At 58.1% G+C, this 18,488-nt stretch overlaps 2 protein-coding genes across 5 annotated transcripts; one reads left to right on the forward strand and one right to left on the reverse strand.

Annotated features, from left to right (window-relative positions):
* Nucleotides 1-1,380: 1,380 nt before the first annotated feature.
* RAB25 (RAB25, member RAS oncogene family) lies at nt 1,381-7,312 on the forward strand. 4 transcript variants are annotated; one of them, XM_077901061.1, is made up of 5 exons: nt 1,381-1,680; nt 4,334-4,529; nt 5,668-5,909; nt 6,475-6,555; nt 6,794-6,945. In XM_077901061.1, the coding sequence occupies exons 1-5, from the start codon at nt 1,638-1,640 to the stop codon at nt 6,799-6,801; spliced, it is 570 nt and encodes a 189-aa protein (XP_077757187.1). In that variant the 5' UTR covers nt 1,381-1,637; the 3' UTR covers nt 6,802-6,945. The 4 variants fall into 4 exon arrangements, with proteins under 4 accessions (XP_077757187.1, XP_077757183.1, XP_077757184.1 ...); XM_077901057.1 differs by lacking the exon at nt 6,794-6,945 and adding an exon at nt 6,952-7,312 and having other exon boundaries at nt 1,382-1,680; XM_077901058.1 differs by lacking the exon at nt 6,794-6,945 and adding an exon at nt 6,952-7,312 and having other exon boundaries at nt 1,383-1,680; nt 5,692-5,909.
* A 3,190-nt stretch (nt 7,313-10,502) lies between these two features.
* Nucleotides 10,503-18,187, reverse strand: MEX3A (mex-3 RNA binding family member A). Its single transcript, XM_077901065.1, has 2 exons — nt 17,279-18,187; nt 10,503-13,757 (listed from the first exon to the last, which is right to left on the reverse strand). Exons 1-2 carry the CDS (start codon nt 17,730-17,732, stop codon nt 12,652-12,654), a joined length of 1,560 nt encoding a protein of 519 aa, XP_077757191.1. The 5' UTR covers nt 17,733-18,187; the 3' UTR covers nt 10,503-12,651.
* Between the last annotated feature and the right edge of the window lie 301 nt (nt 18,188-18,488).

The raw sequence follows: 18,488 nt of genomic DNA on the forward strand, positions 1-18,488 counted from the left end.
GGTCCCCAGGATCATGCCCTGGGCCAAAGGCAGGCGCCTAACCGCTGAGCCACCCAGGGATCCCCTATTTTACTTACTTCTTAAAAAGAGTTTATATATTGGAGGGAGAGAGAGAGAGAGAGAGCGCGCGAGCAGAGGAAAGGGCAGAGGGAAGAGGGAGAAGCAGACTCCCCCACTGAGCAGGGAACCTGATGCAGGGCACTATCCCAAGACCCAAGTCGTGACCTGAGCTGAAGGCAGACTGAGCCACCCAGGAGCCCCTGATGACTATCTTCTTGAACGGGAGGAGCCCAGGGAGGTGGCAGGGAGCAAGGGTTGCTCAGGAGAGTCCTGAAGGCCCACCTCTTCCCTTGCCCTCTGATGGCCACGTCATTTCAGTGGTAGTGCCTCAGCGCCCTTGGCCTCTCAGCTATAGGAGCATCTGGGCCCTGCCACTGTGAGCAAGTGTTCGCCCACCTGAATGGCACACCTTTGGGAGTGATTGCAGAGGAGCTGGGACCGGTGGGGGACTGGTTGGGGGTTGTATTGGGCAGAGAAAAAGGGCCCTGCAAGTCTAGTGACCTTCAGCCCCAACCTGGGGAGATGCCTTTTCTGCTCTTGTGGGTGAGAGTGTGCACAGCTGTCTAGAGGGGCCACCCCCACTCACATAGACCCTCCAATCTTGAAGCCCTTTGCAGTCAATATGGCTCTATTTGGAGACCTGGATGTTGGGGAGGGAGTATTAGGAGGCGTCCATCTCCAGATCCTGGCCTACACTCAGACTCCTCACCCCAACTGTCCATTTTTGCTCCAGGTTCCCCCTCCCCGGCATCCTTAGAGCAGGTCTGGACAGGGAGCTAGCAGCCCCTAGCCCAGTACCATAGGAAGGGACCCATCCCAGGGGAGAGGTGGGTTTCGAGTTTCTCCTCCACCCAGGGTGAGGAACACTGCCCATCCCAGGCCCTGGGCTGTAGGGAGGGGCAGAACCATGACGTGGTTCCCAGAATTCTGCACTGTAGCAAGGGGATTGGCACCTGTCAGCCTCAGCCCCTCGCCCCAGCAGCCCTTCCCCTGGTGCCCCGTCACCCCCCCACCAGAGGCTCTGAAGGAAAAACAGGAGGCCAAGCAGGTTTCTGCTCCCTGACAGGCTGTTTCTCACTGGTGGCTGCTCAGGTAGGTCCCTGGTCCCAGGAGCCCTAGCACCATGCAGTTAGTCCAGAGCTGGCTCTCTGAAGGTCCTCCTGGGCCTGTCCCAGCTCCCCCCACCCCCGCTGTCATCCTTTCTGCCCCCCCTCCCTGTCCCAGCCCGCCAGGCCACCGTGGGAGCACCGGCTGAGAGCAGACACCCAACCTGCCTAACCTGTCTGACGTCATCCTCTCTCCACCCACCTGGGCCCCAGGTCTCTGCTGCCTGCTCTTCCTGTTCTCAGCTTCCGTTCTCTTGGCTTCCTTGCAGCACCCCCACCTGCCAGAGCTGAGCCTCCCAGGCCCTGCCTAGCCTCTAGTCGGCCCTCAAGCCCACAGACAGCCTGCGGAGGTTTCTTTACCCCCAATGAGTGGAGCAGCAGATCCGGGTCTCTGGAGAGCTGAGGGTTGAGGGCATTGAGACGTGTCTCCCCTGCCTCCGAAGCCACTTATACCCTCCATGCAGAGCCAGGATGGGGAACAGAACCGAGGAAGATTATAACTTTGTCTTCAAGGGTGAGTTGGGGTCTGTAAAGAGAGAGACTGACTGAGTCAGAGTGCCCCTCCTCTTTTTACCTGGTACCAGGACCCTCTCAGGGCTCCTCATTCCTTTGGAGTAGAAAGGAAGCTGCAGGGAGTGGGGGAGGGTCTGGTTACTGGGGCAAAAGTCCTGGAGCTGCTGCTTCGAATGCTTTGCTTCTGCAGATAATGCTGTTGATCAGTCCTGGGTGGGGCCAAGTTAGGCTCCTCTGCTCCATTCGCAAAGGAAGCCATGTCCCTAGGAACTGTTAACCACTGCAGCACAAGAGATTGAGGTCAGACTTCAGAGAGGACTTCCCTCCTGAGAAGAGGGGGCATAGCCTTGAAAGGAAGAAAGTCTTGTTTCTCAGTGGACATGCAGGAAAGAAGAGAAAGGAGAGCTCTGTCCCTTTTGCAGTGAGGACAGGGAAGATAGCTTAGATGGAGCACAGGATCTAATAGAACTTGGAGGAATCCGAAGATTAGGGCCTTGTCTGCTGTCCCTTGGCAGCCTCTTTGGGCCCAGATATTGGGCGCAGGGTCAACTTGACTGACACTGGAAGTATGCATGCATCTCTCCTGCTCCTTTCCCTCGGCCCTGCGTTGGACCCCAGTAGACCCCAGCCCCCAAGCACCCCCACCTCCACAGCTCCTTCTGGGTGGGGTGGACTGGCAGAGCTGTGAGTCCCTGTCCAGCCACCCCACCCCGCTGCCTCTCCTGGCCTAAGCCCCACCCTCACTGGGGCTAGAACTCAAGCCACTCCGGTTGGGGCACCTGTGCTCAGCCCTCCCTCCCAGGAAGGGGAAACTGGGGCTGTGCTGCTACTGGTGACTGCCCTTTCCTGAGTCATTAGTCACCAGAACAACCCCAAAGTGTATCTCTCGCTTTGCAAGCATTGTGGTCAGGAGCCAGACTCCCCGCTCCCATCCCAGCTCTGTCCACTATTAGTCGTGCAGGTTGGGGTCTCCAGAAGCAGACACTAAGTTTGGAACATAAGGAGTCTCATCTGGCTCAGCACCAGTGAAAGGAAGGGAGAGGAAATGGAGAGAAACCAAACTGCTGCACAGGGTCACAGAGCCTCAGCCAAGGGCAGTGCTGGAAGCAGGCCACCCTGAGAGGGACGGTCTCTGCCGAGGCAGCTCTGTGCACCAGGGCAGGGGCAGAGGGAGCTGGCCGCTAGAGTCTGGCTGCTGGTGGTGCTCCCGTGGCCACAGGCTCCACCTTCCTCAGCACAGATAGGGGCAGCACACTCTGTCTGAGGCCGGCTGCTACTCCCCCAAGTGCCTGCTTTTCCTCAGCTGTAAAAATGGGATGACCGTGACCGTGGTACGTGCCTTGTGGTGCTGTGCTGGGGGTTAAATGAGTCAGTTCGTGTAAGGCTTTCAGGATGGTGCCTGCACATAGTAGGTACTCAATCAACACCTACTGTCTCCCTTTTACTGACAGCAAGTGGCTGACAAATGGTCACTAAAAGTCAGTACTCAAACCCAAGTCTTAGCATATTTTGGGCCTGATGGCAGGGCTAGAAGCCCACCCACTGGCAGAGGTGAGGTGGGATGAAGTTCCCAGCGCGGGGAGGCAGGATGCACACCCACACCCACCTGCTCTCCATTCATTCCTGCCCTGCACAAGTTCCAGGGGGCTTTATAGATTTTACAAACAAGGAAACTGGAACCTTGAAAAGCTGAGCCACATGTTCAAGGTCACCAGCTAGTGAGAGACTGAGTGGGGACCAGAGCCTAGAACATGTGGCTCCCAGGGCACCAGCCTACTTTTCCAGAACCACCCTGGGAGTTGTCCTGTCATCCTGGACGTTCACTCAGCGTCATACAGCTTATTGGTTGTACTTGCATCAGCCCCCATTGCCCTGCTGCAGCCCCCAGCTCACCCGTGGTGAGGACAGCTGGGCCCTGGACGTTGCCCACCAGCCCAGAAGCTCTTTGAGTGCCCCTCTGGTGGATCCGGGTCCCTGGAAACCTGACAATGAAAGCACCAGCCTGCCCAGAGCAATCTTGATGGTGACAGTCTTCTACACTCACTACAGCCGGGGCAGTATCTCATTTACTTCTCAACAATCCGTGAAATAGTGTTGTTACTGCCATTTTTCATACGAAAAAGAATGTCAGGATAGGCCTGTCCGACACCCATCCCGTGTTCTTAACTGTGTGCCTCCTTGGGGACAACTGTATCCTAACTTCTTGCACACCCCCAGTGCTTCCCTCCCTCCCACGATGTGTCACCTGCCAAACGTGCTTCCCCCCCACGTTTGTGTTGGCACAGTGGCTTCCAGCACACGTGCCGAACCTTGAGGTCCTCCCAGCTCGCCACAAGCAGGCACAACAATGTCACACTGCCTAGTTGGGAAACGTGTGCCCTCCCCAGACCTCCTACATCCCTGTCCACTTCCATGCGCCCTGCCAACTTCATAGCCCCTGAATACTGGCACCCCACCACCGGAAATGCAGACTGACTGTAGCCACATCCCCACAGACCAGACCAAGAACCCTTCTAGGCCTGCAGCCCAAACTCTTGGCCCTTCACCTGGGAGGTCTGGAAATTTCTGGCTGGCTCCCCCCTCAGTTTCCTGGGCTCAGCTCCCTTTCCTGATGGGCAGACTCCGAGCTCAGCCCTGTGTCTCCACTCTTGCAGTGGTGCTGATCGGCGAGTCAGGCGTGGGGAAGACCAACCTGCTGTCCCGGTTCACACGCAACGAGTTCAGCCACGACAGCCGTACCACCATTGGGGTCGAGTTCTCTACCCGCACGGTCATGCTGGGCACGGCCGCCATTAAGGCTCAGATCTGGGACACAGCTGGCCTGGAGCGGTACCGAGCCATCACCTCCGCGTGAGCCTGGAGCCAGGGGGCGCTGGGGGGGATTAGGGGGTGTCCCTGGAGGAGAGGCCATGGGGCCATGGTCTCCCTGAGGGGATCCCAGGGCTCCATGGCCCCTGTGAGCCCCAGGTGCTGTAAACCACACAGGCTGAGGCAAGACCCAGTGATACCAACTGCTAGGGTGGAAAGCAGCAGCTGCTGGACCACTTCTTGAGCCTCTGCTACATGTCCTAGGAGGCACGAGGCACCTTCTAAGTGCCACGGGACCAAGATGCTGTAATTAATCCCTGCTTAATACAAAAACCTGGGGCTCAAGCAGTTGAAGTCAGGGAGGATTGTGGATAGGGTAGGTTGTGGGACCAAGAGGGCCCTCACTTCTGCTTTGTGCTCAGCATCCTTTGCCATTTCCCCATGAACCTGGTGGGGGCTGGACCCCTCAGCAGCATCTTACAAACACTCAGAGGGGACAGAGGACTTTCTGCCTCCTGATGGCCATGCAGAACAATTCCCAGGGAGCGTCAGGCCATGTGTGAGGATGGTGGTCTGTGTGTGTGATTGGGGACAGCACCTGCTGAGGAACAGCAAGCAGGAGCCCAAGGCTTCGGTCAAACACACACTCATGGCTCCCAGACTGGTCACCAAGTGCTTCTGAGCCTCAGCTGACATGTTGCTAAAATGGGAAGAATGAGTTATCACAATGTGAAGGAGCCCCAAGTACCTCCGGGAGTGAGACTGGATGCTTGCAGGGACGTCTCAGATGGTCGGCTCAGGGACTGCCACATGGGGTGGACATTCAGCTAGTTCTAGGGAGATGGCCACAGGACAGAAGAGGGTACCATGGCACAGGAACCATGTGAGGATGAGCCCACCGAAGGTGTGCCCCTAGGGGGCTGTGTTAATTGGGGCTCAGGTGCGCATGGGTGGACAGGGAGGGCTAACTTCAGAGCAAAGCACCTAAGGGAGCCATGGCTAGAAAGGCAGGAGGGAGCCAGAGAAGGAGGGGGATGCTCTGAGTCTCCAGTACCAGTAGCCCTAGAGGGCTCAGCATCGGGGTCAGAGCCCTGAGTTGCCCTGACCCAATCTGGGTCCCTGGACCCCAGCGTTCATATCTCTCCATCCCTGGTGCTCATCTGTGATGTTTTGGCTCAAGGGCTCTTCTCTCACCTTGCCTCAGTCGCCCGCTCCACCCCAACCCCAGGTACTACCGTGGTGCGGTGGGTGCCCTGCTGGTTTTTGACCTAACGAAGCACCAGACCTACGCCGTGGTGGAACGCTGGCTGAAGGAGCTATACGACCATGCTGAGGCCACTATCGTTGTCATGCTCGTGGGCAACAAGAGTGACCTCCACCAGGCCCGGGAGGTGCCCACTGAAGAGGCCCGGATGTTTGCAGGTGAGAGCCCCCCCCCAGTCCTCCCCAACCTTCCCCCCGCATCTGAACTGTGTAACTTCCCCCACCCCAGCCCCTGCTCCCACCCTAGGACCCCAGCCTGGACATCCTCCGTGGGACCCCCTACCGCCTTCACCTTCTCCTTAGAGCTCCCGGCCTTTCCTTTCGGTCACCCTGTGTCCCTCGTTATGTCCTGCCACTTGCCCTAAGATCGTCTCTATGGGCAATTATTTGTGGTTGACTAAGAGATCCGCAGTGTGGCAGGTGCGCTCCCCACAACTGTCTCCAGTCATGCTTTTCCTAGGAGGCCTCTGGGGTCAGAGCAGCAAGATGCAGTGGCTAAGCATGCAGGCCCTGGTGTCCAGTGGTGCAGCCTCACATCTCCTGGCCAGCCCCAAGTCCTTTGTTCAATCTCTGTGCTTCAGCTTCCTCTCGTGTATAAAAGCCTTCTTGGTCAAAGCTGCCTCACAGGTGGTTTCAAACATGAAGTGAGCCACACACACCAAGGCGTGAACACATAGTAAACATTAGGTAAATGTTATTATTATTGTGTTTCCTTTCCTGCCAGAAAACAATGGGCTGCTATTCCTGGAGACCTCGGCCCTGGATTCCACCAATGTAGAGCTGGCCTTCGAGACAGTCCTCAAAGGTTAGAACCCCTGCCTCCCATTTGGCACCTCCATTCCATCCCCGAGGCCTCTGTGGGCAGTGATAGGAATGCAGACACCCAGCCCTTGTGCACCCTAGATGATTCTTCAGCCCATCCATGGGCCCCCAGTCCCTCGTCAAAGCCTCTGTAGGGCACCCCTCCCCAAGCGTGAGGCCTGAGGAAGGAACAAGAAGGCCATCCCTCCCAGGGAGCTGAGTGTTAACCCTTCTCCACCCAGGTAAATAGAAGGGATGCAGGTGCCCAAACTCCTCTTCCTTCCAGCAAAAGCTCCTTCAAGTGTGGTCACACCCTGTGCTTAGCGAGGCAGTGTCCTGTGTGTATGGGGAGCGTGGGCTCTCAGGCTTCTGACCCTGCCACTGCCCTCCACCCCCTCAGAGATCTTCACCAAAGTGTCGAAGCAGAGGCAGAACAGCACCCGGACCAATGCCATTGCTCTGGGCAGTGCCCAGGCTGGGCAGGAACCAGGCGCTGGTCAGAAGAGGGCCTGTTGCATCAGCCTCTGACCCCGGCAAGCACCAACCCTGCCCCCACTGGCTTCCGGTGCCCCATCACCACCCCAGCCCCAGGACCCTTTCCTGCTCTGTGGTTCCAGATGTCAGAGACACTGGCTCCCTGCTCACTGCCCCACAGAGCTCTATCTTCATGTTCCCTGCAAACCCCCTCATTTCTATTACCTGCTCCCCCCCCCCCGCCCGCCCCAGATTTGGCCTTCAAATAAAGCTGTGTTTTGTACCAATGTCTGGCCATCCTGCTGGTTCTCCTACATGCCTCCCTTCACCTCTGGCCCCTCCGAGTTCCTATTCCCCACCACCTCCATCCTCCCCCCAACACCCACCACCTCCCAGGGCCAGCTGCCTCTGGAGCCCTGTGGTCTGGGGACGGTGCCAAGGGGGGGGTGCGTGCCCACCCTTCCCTCTGCCAGCCCCCAGGGCAGGTGGGGGAGGGAGAACATGGGAGGGGGGATCTGCAAGGAGAGACAAAGGAAATCACCGGGCAGGCACCATCTGGTGCCCAGGGCCCTGGTGCCAAGAACTGAGGTCACTCCAATGCCAGCGGTGAGGGAAGGAGGCTGGGGAAGGTGTTGGAGATGGGGGGGTCAGGGCCAGCCCTGTGCGCATGTACCCAGGAGGTAGAAGGTCCAAGCCTCCTAGCCAGGGTGCTGCCTGAGCCCTGAGGAAGGAGGCATGGAATGTAGGGAGGGACTGTCCAGTGGAACGAATGGGCGGGGGGGGGGGGGGAGCAGCACTCTGCTGTGGAGCCCGCTGTCCAGGCAGGGTCCCCCTTGGCCCGCCTGGCCTTCCCCACTGCTGCAGGACATCCTGCAACCTCCTGCCCCCAACAAGAGAAGGTAGTACCTGGGGAGAAAAGGGAGGGAATTGGACAGCTGGAGACTCAGGAAGGAAGGGAGCTGTGGAGAACAGGTGTGAGCACAGGGTCCTGCCTGGGGTGGGGGGCCCATGTCACCCTGGAGAAAACCCCCCCCCCCCAGCTGCAATTCCCCAGGGGCCCCCTCTCTGCCCCACCTGCCAGGGCTCAGACCAGCGTGTGCACAGAGAGGCTAGAGCCTTAATTAATAATACTTTTAATAAAATTAAGTTCTTAATAGCACATTTAATACATTAACCCTCCCCCTTCTTGGTTTCTTTGCATTTTGTGCAACATCACTTTGACTCGATTATTCATGGGTCCGTTTTGTTTCCCGCCTTTATTTTGCTTTTGAAAACTTTTTCCTTGATGGATTTGTGTGTATCTTCACTAGATGCCTCAAATTAAGTCTGACCACAATCCTACTCTACTTTCTACAGTGGAGAGACCATCCCCCTGCCCCAGGGCCGTCTCCCTCCCACCCTACCCCACCCGCACCCTCCAGCAGGAAGGGGAAGTCCCCCCCCCCCAGACTCTACCTTCCCAAACTAGCGGGGTTTCTAGGACAAAAAGAGCAGGGGGGGGGATCTCCCTAGGTGGGGTGAGAAGAGTAAATCAGGAAGAGGGAGATGTGTTTGGGGCCTAGGGCCATGGAGGGGCACAGGACGGAGTCTCAGGTGTGGTGGAACAGGCCTGCTCCACATCCCATCCCGCATCCCGCATCCCGCATCCCCACCAGGGAGCACCCGCCCTGAGCCAGGGCCAGTTGAAGGCAAGTGCTAAAAAACATTAGTTGATTCCTCACATGCAAAAGCCAAGCTCCCTAGTTTTCTGAGGGAAGGGTGACAAGTGCCCTCAGGCCAGGGCACATGGGTGGCCCCGACCCAGACAGTTACAGGTTGAAATGGACTGAAACACAGGGTTAGGGGCAGGGTCCCCCAAAGTCCCTGCTGCCCTGCCCCTGCCTTCATATCGCTGGGGGCCCTGTTCTCCCAGGCCTCCAAGGATAGCATCTCCGCGGTACCTGGTGGGTGGGAAGTCCTTCTTGGAGTCTAACTTCTATGAAACAATAAAGCAACCCGGAGAGCACAGTCATGCTTTAAAGAGCCATTATCTTTGTTACCTCACCACTGCTGCAGAGGCCAAAAGGCCCAAATGGGTGGGAACAAGGACAGGGGACTGATCCCCTCAGTCCTCTTGAAGCTCTGAGGAAGTGGGAAGTATGTGCGTGTCTGTTTCTACAATGACCCACCAGGCTCTTGAATCAATCCGTGCTGGGGTGGATTAAGGTCACACTTCAAGGAGAACTTCCCTGGGGCCTGGGAGAAGTAGGCCCCGGAGGGTCTGAACTGAGCAGCCTCCACCGTCCCAGAGAGCCCCAAGAGGACACAGCATTTTGGAGTAAAGACTGCTCTGCAGAAACCAGGGCTGGACAGGGTGGTGGCCCCCAGGCACAGGGGTGCAGGCACCCACACTCACTCTCTCTGCTGGCCCCATCCAGCTCCTGTGCGGCTGAAATGATCAGTGTCCATCTTTCAAAGACCCTGGGGACCGAGCCCCTCATCTATTTGTCCTACAATTCAAAAATCCAAGGATTCTCAGAATCGACCCCAGCAGACTGGAAGGTCCGACCCGAACTAGCATCCTGCTCCCACCCTGGTACCTGGAGACGTTGGGGGGGGGGGGGGATTCCTCACATGCAGGGTGGACTTGACCGCTTCCCTCATCTACTTTCCTTTTCGTTACAACTTTTATACATTCTACTGGACCCAGGGGCCCTCGATGCTACTAAACTTTAAGCTATCTGAATATCGTCTACTAAGTAACTAGTAATTCTTTCTTTTTCTCTAGGATTATATGAAATAAATTTGAATTATTATTATTATTAATAATTATTATTTTGTAGTATTTTTTCTTTTAAACCCCTCGGTCTTTCTTTTTCTTCTCTTTCTCTCTCTCATTTTTGGTTAAACAAAACAAAACAAAACAAAACTATTTCTCGCACCTCTCTGAGGGTTCCCACAGGCCTCTAGGCCTCAGTTCTGGACTTCCCCTCCTCACTTGCCCCTGGGACAGGGCAGGGGAAGGGGGGGCAGCCCAGGATCCTCAGTCCAAGCGTCTTCCTTTCTCCTTAATCCCTTTCTTTGTTTGGCTCTGCCGGCTCCCCCGAGGGGGAGGGGAGCGGGGAGGGGGCCCATGGAGTGAAATCCAATCTACTAGCGGGCCCCAGAGGGACCAGGTTCCCCCAGCCCCCCTGTCTCCACCACACATCCCAGGATGCTCCCCACGAAAAGCAAATGACATTCCTCCCCAAAAAAAAGTGGGGGAAAAAAGGAACGTAAACCCGAACATATATTAAAAACACTTTTTTTTTTTAAGATTTAACTCTGAATACAAATGTATTTTTTTCTTCTTCTCTCCCTACATATATTCTAAACCTTCTAAAGTTTTTTTATTTTTTTTAAGGATCACTTTATCATAAAATAAAATATCCTTTTCATATAATAAATTACCTAATAAAAAGTCTTTTTTTTTCATATTAGCCCAGGTTCTTTGCTACATTTATACGGTAATAAACGCCTTTATTAAAATAGAATATTAAATTATAAAGAACTGCTTTTTTTTTTTTTTTTTTGCTATTTTTGTTTTGTCTCCTCTGTGTTGGTCGCCTATCTCGCTCCCTCTCACGCTCTTTCTCTCCTCTGTTTTGTCTTTCACTATGTGTGTTTTGCGTTGGTTTCTAGGTTTGGCTCGATTCGATTCGTAAGGGTGGGACTGAATTTTCTGAGCCCCCTAGCGTAACAGTCTTCTGCCTTTGTGGGTAAGAAGTGGAGAGGGGGAGGGGGATCGACAGACAGACATCCCTTCTTCCCACCCCCCTCCCCACCCCCCTCAGCGACCGGAGGGCGCCCATTTGGTTTGGTTTCTATTGTACAGACATCTCAGGATGGCTCACATTGGCGGGAAGGAGGGAAGTTGTCACAGGCCACTTTCCTGACTGTGACCTCCTTCCTCTCCCCTCCCTGGCTGGTGGTGTGGAGGGGTAGGCCGAGGAGAGGTGGGTGAATTCACAACAGGAGGAAGGAGAGGAGGAAATCCCCCTCCGAACCTCCATCCCTGCACCCCCTCTCCATCAGATAGAATGGGACTTCCAAGCAAGAGTGCTCACAGATCAGCTAGAAAAGTCCACTCCACTATATACAAGAATCTCCTGGGACCCCCAGGGACTCCCATCCCCCACCTGCTCCCGGCCCGCCCGCGGAACCAGGAGGGTGGGAGGCTGGTGGCAGCCCCAGTGAGCCTTAGGGAAGCAGTGGAGGGGTGGTGCTAGGCCTGTTAGCAGTACAGGACCATACTGCACCCCAATCCCGCCTGTTCTGTGGCCCAGCGCCCTCTGAAGACCCAGCCTCTCTCCTCAGCCACAATGGGGGGGACAGAGACTTCATGATTTGCTCGCTAATAGGGGTTCAGGTCAGGTCCGGAGAGGGGGGCGGCTGGGTGTGGGAGCTGCATGGGAGGGGCAGACCCTAGGTCCACCAGCCTCTCTACCTGCCTCAGGCTCCTCCCTGCCCCCTGCACAGCACACACTAGCCTGACTCTCCGATTCCACCGCCAGAAGTTCCAGCCCAAGAACTGTTCCCTAAATACAGTGCCCAAGGATGGGAGAGGCAGATGTTTGACCCTTAATGTACCCCCCGCATTTGTCCCCTCCTCAAGCTTTCACTGAGATTGGGGATACATTCCATCAAGAAATTCAGGGTGTTTCTTTGGAGGAGTGGGGAGGGCCTCCAGATGCTAGAAGAGGAATTAAGGAGGGGTCCATCCAAATGCTCTTCTCCCCTAGGTCTTCCCAGGTGGGTGGTGAACCCAAAGCTGCACTAGAAGGGGCAGGGGGAGGGGGAGAGGGAGGAAAGAGACTGAGGAGGGCAGGGCTGGGAGCCACAGCCATCAGGGGGAAGCAAAGAGGACAGCTGACGGAAAGAGAAGAAGGAAGAAGAGAGAGCCCAACAGGAGGAAAGATGGTGAGGAGCGGGGGCAGGGGTGGGCGGGGCAGAGAGGGGCTCACTCTCCGGATCCCTGCACCCAGCTCTGTGGGGAGATGAACACTGAGTCCCTTGTGGATTGACATGCCCCCCCACCCCAGAGAATCTGTGCAGACTTCTGGAAGGGCCCCAACACCCTTATGCCACTGGAAATCCAGGAGCAGATTCCCAAACTGGATTTCTCAGTGGAGGGTCTAAAGGGTCATGTGAAGAGGTCAAAGGCCAGGGCCAGCAAGGGCTGGAGGGTTGGACAGAGCACCTCTAGATATGGATGGTGATTCCCCCTCTGCAGAGGAAGGGGTAGTGTGACAGAGATGGGGTTAGACAGAGGGGGTCAGGACGCCTTAACGGCCACCTCTGGCAAAACAAAAGTTTCTCGTAGCTGCTTCCAGATTGAAGGGTGTGTTGAGGTATCAGAGTTGTAACTCTAGTAAAACTTCCTGCCTGGCTCCCTTCCCTCCTTTCCAGGATGGGGCAACTAGAGGCTCTCCAGGCGGCCCACCCCCCCCCAGCCACCGTCGCCTCCCCTCCACCTCCCCATGGAGCGAGTATCTCTAAGCACCTTGCCCCTTCGATCACTGATTTCCAAACCCCACCCCCACCCCGTGGAAAACAGATCCAGGGCAGGCCCCTGGGGAGGGACCCCCGGAGGCCAGGGGCAGGGGACTTAGGAGAATATTCTGATGGCTTGCGTGGCTGTGATGTGGCAGACGGGACACTCCGGGTCCGTCCTCTCGCAGATGCGTACTGCACACTCCATGCAGAACAGGTTGTGTCCGCAGGGCACCAGCGCCGCAGTCACCTCGCTCTCGAAGCACACCATGCAGTCCCGCCCGCCGCCAGGGCTCCGCAGGCCGCCCCCCAGTTTGGAGAAGCCCTGTAGCGGCTCTCCGGGCGGGCGTCTGGGCAGGGCGGCCAGTTCCGGCCCTGCAGAGGCGGCGGGAGAGCGGTGCGCCCCCGGCGGCGCGGCGCGGGCCTTGGCGGAGGACGACGAAGACGAGGAGGCAGAGGAGAAGAGCACCGAGGTGGGCGTGGCGTTCTCCTGGCCCGCCCAGAGCGGGGGGCTGGTCTCCGCCACGCTGTAGTACACGTCTTGCTTGCCCACGCCGTAGCCCGGGAACAGGTAGCCGCTGTAGCCGAAGTCGCTGCCCTGCTCTCCCAGACGCGGGGCCTCGAAGCCCGAGTCCACGGCGCACTCGCCGATGCATCCCAGACTGTTCTGGCGGAAGGTGGAGAGCGGCTTGCAGCCTGGCGGGTGCACGCGCCAGGCCTCGGAGTAGCGGCTGTCCAGGCCGGCTTCGGGGCTCCCCGCCAGGAAGTCGTTCTCGTTGTTGTACTCGAGGATCTTGCCCGTGCGCACTGCAATGTGCGTCTCGATCTCCTCGCGCGCGCGCTCCACGTTCCCCGGGGCCCCCGTGATCTCAAACACCGGGTCGCGGTCGCGGCTTGGCGTGATGATGTACGTGTTGGTCTGCTGCTGGATGCGCTTGATGGTCGCGCCCTTGGGGCCCACCACCAGCCCCACCACGCGGTAGGGCACCCGAACGCGAATGGTCACCTGGCCAGGCAGGGCAGGCGCCACGCCGAAGGCAGCGCCTGACTTGTTGCGGGAGGCGCGGATCATGGAGAAGTGCTCTGCTGCCGAGATGATTTCCCGTCGGGCTGTGGCCACGTCCTCCCGCCTCCCAGTCACCATGAACACGGGCTCCTCGCCTCGCACCGGGGTCTTGATGTACGTGTTGGTCTTGGCCCGCAGAGCCTTAATCTTGCAGCCTGGGATGGGGGAGGGAGAGAGAAGGGAGCTCACAGGCCAGAAAGGTCTGCGCTGGGGCCATTCCGCCCCTGCTCCCCACTCAAGGAGCGGCCGGCTCCTGGATGGTGGCTCCACGATAGTCACTTGCATATCTCAGATCTCCCCAACGTCAGCCACAGATTTCCACAGATTTCAGCCTTTCCCCGGTTCCGTTCAGGGCCCTCCTAAACCAATCATTCCTTGAAGCCAGAAAATTATCACTGACCCTCCCAGACAAGCCGCTTACCTCAAACCTATGACCTTCTCCCAGCCTTGTGCTGTTACCTCAATTTCTGTACTGGGTCCTGGCGGCTCGCAAACTTCCAGATCACTTCATCATACACCCCTCCTTCCACCAACGTCTGTCACTGACCTTGATCTTAACATAGAAGCCCAAAGTACTGGACCCCACAACCTAACCCTGACTTGACCTGCATTCATGCAGAGTGTCCTCCAGTCTACTCAGGGACCCCTGACACCCATTTGCTGTATGATCTATGACCCACCCCCCATGGCTTCCACCCATTAGTGTCTCTCAGAAGTCCCCAAATTCATAGCAAGTTTGCAGAAACTGGCAGAATGTGGGAGACCCGGAAAGGTCTGAGAATTAGAGTATCGAGAGGGAAGAAGTATGAAGATGCAAATACTGATGTGTGAGGTATAGCACCTGACCCCCATGGACACTCCCACCACCCTGGCTCCAGAGGGGGGTGCAGCTGAGCTGGGCTGGGGGCTGACGAGGGGAGGGACCCACGCTGGTGCTCTGAAGCAGGAGTGGGTTACAGCTGGGACACTGCAGGGAGAGGCAGGAAGGGAAAGAGGAAAGCCGAGACAAAGAGAGACAAAGACGGAGAAGGGAGGAGAGGAGTCAGGGAGGCTGGCACTGCTACAGCATCTCTCAAGGCTGCAGACCTCCGACGGCTGGGCCTCCCTCCGTTCCCTCTCCCTGCTACCAGCTTCCCACACAGCCGGGCTCAGGAGCTTTCTCGAAGCACACATGCCACACATCACATGTGTGAGTTTGCACATACATGGACCTAAGAGCCATGATGCACTGGGTGCCATTATCTCAACAGTATTTGTGGTGCAACCCCAGGGTGCACGCGCATGCACACACACACATGGATAGCCCGTGTTCTAACCCATCACACACTACTCTCCCACCTCCATCATCCACGGCCCTCAGCAGGCACATTCCTCTGCACGCCCACAACTTTTGCCCCCCTGCACATGTAGACACATTCACACCCTTCTCCAGGTACGTACTCACTGTACCCTTTCTCATCCCACCACCCCAGGCCCTCTCCCGCCTCCAAACCAAGGCCAGCAGTCAGAGCTTTCTGACTCTGCCCCAGCCCTCCAGCCACAGGCCTGAGGGAAGTTCTCACTGGCTTCCTCTCCTTGCTTCACTCCATATGGCTTCTTCTCCAATCCCACCAGATTGGCAGGTGAGAGGATGGAGTGGGTTGGAAGCAGTGCTCCTCACCTTCAAGAGACCTCAGGAAGGAGAATTTGCTCCTCCCTTTTTGTCTTCAGACCTCTTGGCAGTTGAGAAGTTCTACCTGTTGTCAAGCCCACATCCTTGCTGCTTTAATATCAGTCAATGTTTGTCCTATGTGTGAGGCACAGAGGAATGAGCAGCAGTGATTCCCTCTCCTACAACTTCTGCTCATATAGCCTGGTCAGCACCTGGGGACTGGCTCTAAGTTCTGGATCCCATAAACTTAAGAGAGAGCTGGGCATCTGTGGGGGTGGGGGTTGGGGTGAGGCAGACAGGCCAGGCAGGAGAAGAAGAAAAGCTAGGGTCCCAGAGGTACGGAACAGGTGGGCCTCATCCTGGGGTATGGAACTCTGGAGAAGCATCTCTGAGAGGGAGGACCACGGGCTTCACCTTTGTAGAGGTCAGAAAGAGGCATGTTGGCACTGCAGCGGGGGAGGGAGGTTAGATGAGAGGGCGGACTTCCCTGTACTTAAGGACCCGGGGGAGGCTTCTCTTCTCCAAATAGGAGAAATGCCCCACTTGTATGAGAGACAGGCCCACCTGCTGAGAGGCAGAAGAATGACTCCATGAAATCCTGGGGCCTCCCAAGTCCCACCCCCACACCCCTGAAAAGATATCGGTGTCCCCACCCAATTCCAGGGCTCTGGGTCCCTAGTTTCTGGCAACAAGAGGAAATCCAACTTTTTGAACCAGAAATCTCAAGAGATGGAGCGCCCCAGGGGGATGAGGGCTGTGCAGGGGAGTGGCATCTTCCCCTCCTCCATTCTGGATCTCCCCGCAAAATGCCCCCAACCCCCAAGCACTTCGGGTAGATGAGGTGGGGTGTGCTGTAGGGGCCCCCCCGGCTTGCCTCCCCTCTTTCCCCCGGCCAGCAGCAGGCCTCCTCCCTCACTCCCAGCCGGAATGCAGCTTCTCTATTGTTCCCCACTGTGGGACAGCTCCTCCCCTGCTCCTCCCCCACCCCATACCTCCCCAGCCCAGCCCCCTTGCAATTTCCAAATCCCTCCCCCCCACTCCCCTTTGGGAAGCTGGGAGAGGGAAGGGTCCCCAAGATCCCGTCTGCTCAATCTGGACCCTCACCAACATACCCACCCCCATCCGCCCAGGGATGCTGGAGCAGAGGAGGGTGTGGTATCAGACACACTACATTGGATTAATTCTACACCCCCCACCCCAACAACACACCCAAACACACGCCCTCTAAGCAAACCTCCACGTGAAGGCTCCTCACCCCCCCAGCACGGCCCCTCCTGCCCTGTCCTACTCTCACACTACCAGAGACCCCTCTCCAGGCCTCTGGCCCCTGGCCGTGGCCAGCCCAGAACAAAAGCCTGAGAGGGAGGAGAACAGGTCCATGCCAGGACGTGGCACTTCGTTGGAGGCACCCCTTCCAAAACCCCACCACCGTTCAACTTTGGTGTGTGGGTGACCACAGGACTCCCTCCTCCCAGCAGCCCCCCTCCCCACCTCTCCCCTGGGCTGGGACCCTCCCATGAGCCACACCCCCTTCCATTCCTGCACTCAGCCCAACAAAGAGACAGATACTCAGTCTAGCTTCCGGAGCCAGGTCTCCCCCAAAGTCTGTAACTCCAGCTGTAGGGGGTCCCAGGGGTGCCCCCTCCCCAACCCACTAACAGATCCCGGAGCAGGGGCTTCTGAGTAACTCTGCACATTCTACCAGCTTTTCTGGCTAGGAGTGGACATCCCCTCCGGACAGCCTCCCAGGATTGGGAGAAGGATCCCCTCCCTTTCCCTCTCTCTAGGAGGGGATATTTCTTTGTCTAAAAGCAGAGCCCTAGGGAAGGAAGGATCTGAAGAACAGTCCCGGCTGGGGGTAGCAGGGAACTTTGTGGCACTTGGAAATCGGGGTAGGGGGCGGGTCCCCCTTTGTAGGGAAGGGACAGAGCCAGAGGCGGGCAAGGAGAGAGGAAATGAACTTTCCGTGCTGGGATGGGGTGCCCCCCACTCCAGTCCCTCTCCGCGGTCCCGGCGCCCGCTTACCTTGCCTGCCCACGATCTCGGCCACGTGCTCGGAGGTGGGCACGGGGACACACTCGGTGGTGTTGCTGCTGCCCTTCAGGCGCAGCTCGGCCTCTTTGTAGAGAGCGCAGAGCTTGGCGTCGCTGGCCCCTTTGGGGGCGGTGGGGGGCTGGGGCGTCTGCGCCGCGGGGGCCGCCGGCGGGGCGGCCGGGGGCGCCGCGGGCGGCGGCGGCGGGGCCGGTTGCGGGGGGGCGGCTGGCTGCGCGGGGGCGCCGCCCCCCCCACCTCCCCCGTCCTCGCCCGCCGTGGGGGCGGGGGGCTCCCCCAAACCCAGGAGGCAGAGTTGATCGAGAGCCAGCTGAAGGGCGCGCTCGTCTTCCAGCAGCCCTCGGTCCTTAGCGCTTCCCCCGAAACATCCTAGTTCTCCAAAGCCCCCATTTCTTTCCATTATTCCAGATACCACTAGACTAGGCATGGCGAAACAAAAGCTGGGGGAGAGAGGGAGAGAGGTGGTGGAAGGGAAAAGAGGAGAGGAGGGGAGGGGAGAGGAGGGGGGCGTGTGGGGAGGGGGGAACAAAGAACTGGGGAGGGGGGAAGAAAGCGAGATAGAAAGATAGACCCTCCCCCTAAGCCCCCCTCCCCAAACACCCTGTAACCCGACTCCCCTCGCCCCAGCCCCCGGGGTGGGGGTGGGGGGAAAGAGAAGCAAAACCGAGGAAGCAGCTCTCCTCTCCGCTCCGGGGGTGACGGGGGGCGGGGGGCTGCGGGATCTCTGCCCCCACCCCTCCCGCCTAGGACCCGGGCGGTCCTAGACCCCGCCGTCCAGACGCCCCCCTCAGGCTCCCGCACCGAGCCCTGGTCCGGGAGCGGCGCCCAGTGGCCCCCAGTCGAGCCCAGCCCCTTCCAGCGCTCAAACTCTTTTGTTTTAAATGAACTGGATGGAGCAGCATGGAACTGCGGGCGGGGGGGGGGGGGCGCGGGGGCGCCTGGGGCATGCCGGGAGTTGTAGTTTCCCGCCCTCGGGGGTGCGGGCTCGGGCTCCGCGCCCGGCGGAGGATGGGGACGTGCCTTGGGTCTCTAGCCCTGCTCCGAGGCCGAGCTGGGGGCGGGGTGGAAGGCGAGGTCCCTAATTTCTCCGAGGGGCGGGCGCGGGGGACGGAAACGGAGCGGGTTGGAAAAGGCTAACCGAGCGCCCCCTCCCCAGACGGGCTCCCCCCACCACCGCGCCCGC

Source organism: Canis aureus, chromosome 6 (genome assembly GCF_053574225.1).
Source record: "Canis aureus isolate CA01 chromosome 6, VMU_Caureus_v.1.0, whole genome shotgun sequence".
Taxonomy (NCBI): Eukaryota; Metazoa; Chordata; class Mammalia; order Carnivora; family Canidae; genus Canis; species Canis aureus.

Coding starts and splice junctions, on each gene's coding strand:
- RAB25 (XM_077901057.1), top strand. CDS start 1,638: ATGGGGAACAGAACCGAGGAAGATTATAACTTTGTCTTCAAGG. Junction 4,530..5,667: donor TACCGAGCCATCACCTCCGC/GTGAGCCTGGAG, acceptor TTTTGGCTCAAG/GGCTCTTCTCTCACCTTGCC. Junction 6,556..6,951: donor CTTCGAGACAGTCCTCAAAG/GTTAGAACCCCT, acceptor CCACCCCCTCAG/AGATCTTCACCAAAGTGTCG.
- MEX3A (XM_077901065.1), bottom strand. CDS start 17,732: ATGCCTAGTCTAGTGGTATCTGGAATAATGGAAAGAAATGGGGGCTTT. Junction 13,758..17,278: donor CGAGATCGTGGGCAGGCAAG/GTAAGCGGGCGC, acceptor CCCCCATCCCAG/GCTGCAAGATTAAGGCTCTG.